This window comes from Nymphaea colorata, chromosome 8 (assembly GCF_008831285.2).
Source record: "Nymphaea colorata isolate Beijing-Zhang1983 chromosome 8, ASM883128v2, whole genome shotgun sequence".
Classification (NCBI taxonomy): domain Eukaryota; kingdom Viridiplantae; phylum Streptophyta; class Magnoliopsida; order Nymphaeales; family Nymphaeaceae; genus Nymphaea; species Nymphaea colorata.
The window spans coordinates 4,133,679-4,139,375 of NC_045145.1; the positions used below are offsets into that span (position 1 = coordinate 4,133,679).

The window sequence follows — 5,697 nt, forward strand, 5'->3', positions numbered from 1 at the left end:
AATTTTCCAACGGCGCAAAAAGTAGAAGTGAGTAAAGTTATGCAAGACAATGGTTTAAATAAAAACTTCTGATAAACCCATTAGATCAATATTTTGCATTCAGATCAAGAAACCAGGCTAATCACAACACAATGTAAAAGACTGATAAATTGATAATAAATGAATGCTTAAAGACTACAAAAAAACAAGGAGTAATATAAATCTAAGTTAAAACACACACTGAGGTAGGTTCGTAGAACACTGCATTCCAGTGTTTTATGAATATGAGGCAGATTCATAAAAACACTCACATAGCATTCCTCTTGCCAAACACTACCTCAGCGGTCATAGTAGCTATGACATTGGCAAGTTATGAATCTGCAGTAAGAAACCAGAATGAAAATTACAAACCAACCAAATGATCAAGAAGAAACCACCGTTGAAATGTAAACGCTTCTTGGATTATTTACATAAGGATTAAGGACCGTCTGCAACACCGGAATAAGATTGAAGGGCATACTTTTCACCTGCAGCGGGCTATGGAGAAAGTTTTGCCTATCGTCTAGTTGCATGTGCATCAGTGGGTTAGATTTATCCAATTTGAATCTGAGTTTGATTGCTTTGGTTTCATAAAGAGAACAAGATCGATTGATAATTACAGTTCAGGCTTTGGGCGCAGTGTGGCATCTGAAGTTGTGTCCAAACCTGTAAAAGCAAAAGCATTTGTAGTCCAAGTAAAACTCGGAACTAACATATCTATAAGATTTCGTTTTGGAAAGTATGCTCATGCTTAAGATCTTGTTACATCACATACGAGCATCTGAAAGCTCAATACAACAGATTCGTGTATATGATATCTAATTGCATCCAACCTGGTTATGCCTAGTCCTGTTCAAAGTTCAACCTGACAACTCAATATGGCCACTCAAGTCAGCCCAATCCTAACCTGGATATATGAATTTTCTCATTCCTGTTCCACTCATACTTGTTCCAGACCACGATAAAAGCCTGTTCATTGTGCACGGCATTTGTCAGGCTCTTCCAAGCATATCGAGAGTGGATTTTGTGGCAATGGCAGGTGGCTCATAGGAATCTTAATCGACCAAGAGCTATGTGTCAATATTATGCTTATGGTATGCTCCTGTCAAAGTCTCCTAGGAAACGCCTCTTTCTTATCTTTAAGAAATGTCGGTAGCCAGAAAAGCCTTTGCTTGCAATAGTTAAAAAACTGCTTCTCCAATGGAGGCCATAGAGCTCTGCATATCCTTCCCAGTTTAAACAAATGCAATTGCTTGATATTGGCAAGTACTACCCAAATAGGATCAGAAACTTTGGAAAATGAACTGCAGAATGCCTATATGAAAAGCAGGACATGGTTTCTGTTAATGCAAACATTCAGATTGGAGATATCAAAAAGCAAAAAAAAAATACACGGCACTTTCAAAAATGAGCTTAATCTCATAACAGCACTCATCCACAAAAGAGCTGAACATGACATGGTCTGCACGTGCACATTGAGGTTTCAAAAGACCCTGTAGGTGATAACTGATAAGCATTTTGGAGATTTGTCAGCATTACTTGTAAACTCTAATATCAAATGGATGCAATTTGGATCCTTAATGTGAGCCATTTGGGGGCTGTTTGGCAACAGTTGCACAATGTTACTGTCCCATGAATCTACATCAAAAAACAAGGCAGGTTCAGGGAATACTGGTACAGAATTCCATAAATCTGTCTCATTCTTTGTGGCAGATTTATGGGACAGAAACAATATGTTACTGCTGCCAAACAGCCCCCTAGGTACATATTTTTGCAGGTGTTCATGTGTTTTCCTGTTCCAGCAGGTTTGGTCATTGCAGTACATTGCCAGAATCCAACAAACGACAATGCAATAGATGAATAAATCACACAAAGCAAAATCAATTTGGTCCGAAAAGTTGAGTTACAAGGAATATGGAGAAAAGATTGTGAAACAGAGTAACTCCAATCACCTGACAGATTTACTGGAAAACTGTCCTTTATCATTAAGAACTAGAAAAATAACTAGCCTCAAATGGATACAGCTACAATAGTGAATAAGCACCAACAAGGAAGCAAACCTTGTAAAGTACGACATAGCATGATGCTCTAGACAGCTGAATGAAATTTCCAATTCTCAATCCAAATGAAATGATTGATATCCTCATCCGCTGTTATTGAAATGCTCAAGTCGAAAGGTTACATATGCAACACAATTAAATCATCAGATCTTAAGTTTCGCCAATTTGAACCACTCTGTATGGAATGAACCTTCAACATCGATCCTCTCGTATGTATGAGCACCAAAATAGTCACGCTGGGCCTGAACAAGGTTTGCAGATAGCCTTTCCCTCCTGTAAGAATCAAAATAAGCCAAACTTGCACACATGCCCGGGGTGGTAATACCCGAGTTGATTGCAAGAGAGACAACACGTCGCCAAGCAGATTGTCGGTCTACAATTTCCTTTGCAAACTCAGGATCAATAAGAAGACTAGCAAGTTCTGGGTTCCTGTCATAGGCCTTCTTGATGCGGTCCAAAAATACTGCACGAATAATGCAACCACCCTTCCAAATTCTAGCAAGCTCACCTAATTTGAGATCCCAACCCTTCTCAATGCTCTTTGCACGAATCAGATTCATTCCTTGGGCATAACTGCAAATCTTTGAAGCATAAAGAGCCTGTCTCACATCGTCAATCAGTTGTTTCTTGTCCACAACCTGATCACATAGACCATCACCAAGGCCACCATCCTTGAAAACCTTTGCTGCATTTACTCTTTCATCCTTCAACCCACTAAGAAACCTAGAATCTAAAGAAGAAGCAATGGTGGGTGCTGCAACAGACAATTCAGCAGCCTGCTGTACTGTCCATTTTCCAGTGCCCTTCATTCCAGTCTTATCTAACACCTTATCTACCAAATAACCTTCCCCCTTATCATCCTTGATGCTGAAAATATCAGCAGTTATCTCAATCAAGAAACTAAGAAGCTCCCCCTTGTTCCACTCGGCAAAGACCTCGTGCAATTCTTCGTTAGAGAGCTTGCCAACGGTTTTTAGAACATCATATGCTTCAGCAATCAGCTGCATGTCACCATACTCAATGCCATTGTGTACCATCTTAACGAAGTTTCCTGATCCACCTTTGCCAATATAGGTGACACACGGTCCACTGTCAGGGACCTGAGCAGCAACCTTTAGGAGGATATCTTCAATGTTCTTGTAGGCCTCAAAGGAACCTCCAGGCATGAGAGATGGGCCGTGGCGTGCGCCCTCTTCTCCACCTGAGACACCCATACCAAGATACAGGAGACCCAAGTCGTTCATGGCTTTCTCCCTTCTCTCAGTGTTCTCATACCACTCATTGCCACCATCAATAATGCAATCGCCTTTCTCCATGTGAACAGAGAGGGTTTGGATGGTCTGATCGACCGGAGCGCCAGCCTTAACAAGCATGATAATGACTCTGGGTTTCTGGATGGAGAGGACAAAGGATTTGGGGTCATGGAAGCCTCTTAGAGGAAGGTTTCCTTCCTGTTTGGCCCTCTCAACAGTCTCGTCAACCTTGGAGGTAGTTCTGTTGTATACAGAGATGGGAAATCCTTTCTCGGCAATGTTGAGGGCAAGGTTCTGTCCCATAACAGCAAGGCCTGCAAGGCCAATTCTTGAAAGGGAGTCAGTAGCCATGTCCAATAACCCTCTTCTGATCTTCCTCTTTTCTCCAAAGTATGACGGCTAAAAAAGGACAGGAAATAGAAATAACAGCAGATTATTGGACAGTTGAGATATGACAAGTTGAGATCTTGAATCAATAGCAACAAGAAAAGTTCAGCAAATAGAAAACCAAGTCCGCGACCTAGAAACAGATGCAGAAATCAGATCCTGAGCAAAAAAAATCAGGATCAAAGATTTTATGACTTCAGTTGCTCAAACGAAGAGATGAACGTCTTTAGTTTAAAAATTATAAACGAACCCAGCATTGTGATTTAAAGACTTTTTCGCACAATCCAAAAGATTTTTCCTTACGCTGCAATATACAAGACAAGATCTCAAAATATGTAAGAACCAAGGAAACCAAATTTGAGATCTTGTGGTCAAAGAGCATAACCATGTTATGGAACTGAACCATCATGCAAAACCAACATCACAGATCCCATTTTTCAAAAAATGGATAATCTGCGGAATACTACCACACAGATAGAAGAGATGAATCAGCAGAAGCACATGGAAGCTCGCAACATCATAAAAGAAGGTACCAACGAACCTGCGGCTCCGCTGATGACAGGAATCTGGATCGGAAGGAAGAGAGAAGCCAAAGGAGAAGACGAAGATATCCAGGGACAAAGTTTTTCCCTCGATAATGGAAATGGGTAGGTGAATGAAGCAGATATAAACATTAAACAGGCCAACGGCACGATGTGGTGGCCTTACCTAATTGACCACCTAACCATTTCGGCTCAACTTCGCCTCGTCGTGGCGTGAAATTTTGGAGAAAAAGGGAGCGGGAACAGAACCGTGTAATTGAATGTTTTAATATTTTATATTTTAATGTGTCAGGAAACCTTAGCGACGACTTACTAAGAGTTTTTAACAGTGTCATCAACAACATATAAACTTTTAAAGGTGCCATCAACATGAAGAGTATCCAAAAAAAGTTATCAAAAATACACCAAAAGTTTTTAAGGAAGTCAATTGCTAATTTCATATATCGATAATATATATATATATATATTGAAAAACGTGTACAAATATTTTTTTTCGCTGATTCAATTACAATACTAAGACGATGTTTGAATGAAACTGTGAACATTAAGAGGGTATGGGGATGACATTGTAAAAACTTGGTTTTATAAAAACTAAGCTTTTAATGTGTTTTTAGAAATTACTTTTCATGTTTAAAGAAAACATAGTTTCTTAAGAATAACTTGTGAGGAACCAAGTTATTCATTCCCCTAAAAATCAGGCTTTGCAAAAATTGGGTTTTGCCCTAACCGAGTTTTCACGTGATCCAAATTAAACTTAGTTTTGAAAACAAAAAACAGAAAACAGGTTTTGCCTCCACAACTTGGATTTGAAATGCTATACAAAACTCCACCCAAGTGTATTTGGTGAGTAAAACTTGTGTAATCTAAGACACCCCATTAATATTTCAAGCATCTTCACGAGTGTCTTAAGAGCGAGTGTTTTATGTGTTACAAGTAAGAGTGGGCGATGGGCCAAGTACCCCATAGCAGTTGCAGAGCTAAAAAATTTTTTATGGGAAAAACCGGCTTAAAGTTTGTAAATTTTACAAAAGTTCAAATATTATTTTTTTAAATTATATATAAATTATATATATATATATATATATATATATATATATATATATATATATATATATATATTCCGAACAGACCATCACAATGGGCAGGTGGCCATGGAGGCAGGGGATAATGCTCTCCCTTCTTCCCCGAACATGCACTGCTCCATTTTGATGGAGATGAAATAAATATAAATATTTCAGAAAATTTAAATGTTGCAAGCTGCTTTATTCAAATCGTATTACATTCGATTTTGCAGTTTTGAATGTCGCCATCATCTCGTGCTGAAGTTCTGGCGTCTGATTTTGCCCTGCTTGTCATGGGATTCCTAAATTCAGTTACTAACTCAATTTACCATTTTTTTACAATTTTAACTGCCAGGTTTTTTCTCAAGTAACATAT

At 38.9% G+C, this 5,697-nt stretch overlaps 1 protein-coding gene across 2 annotated transcripts; it reads right to left on the reverse strand.

Moving 5' to 3' along the window:
* Nucleotides 1–815: 815 nt before the first annotated feature.
* LOC116258405 (6-phosphogluconate dehydrogenase, decarboxylating 1) lies at nucleotides 816–4,439 on the reverse strand. 2 transcript variants are annotated; one of them, XR_004173712.2, is made up of 3 exons: nucleotides 4,260–4,439; nucleotides 2,079–3,730; nucleotides 816–1,333 (listed from the first exon to the last, which is right to left on the reverse strand). XR_004173712.2 is itself a non-coding variant. In XM_031635541.2 (2 exons), the coding sequence occupies exon 2, from the start codon at nucleotides 3,680–3,682 to the stop codon at nucleotides 2,222–2,224; it is 1,461 nt and encodes a 486-aa protein (XP_031491401.1). In that variant the 5' UTR covers nucleotides 3,683–3,730; nucleotides 4,260–4,439; the 3' UTR covers nucleotides 1,874–2,221. The 2 variants fall into 2 exon arrangements, 1 of the variants encoding a protein (XP_031491401.1); XM_031635541.2 differs by lacking the exon at nucleotides 816–1,333 and having other exon boundaries at nucleotides 1,874–3,730.
* Nucleotides 4,440–5,697: the final 1,258 nt, after the last annotated feature.

Coding starts and splice junctions, on each gene's coding strand:
- LOC116258405 (XM_031635541.2), bottom strand. CDS start 3,682: ATGGCTACTGACTCCCTTTCAAGAATTGGCCTTGCAGGCCTTGCTGTT.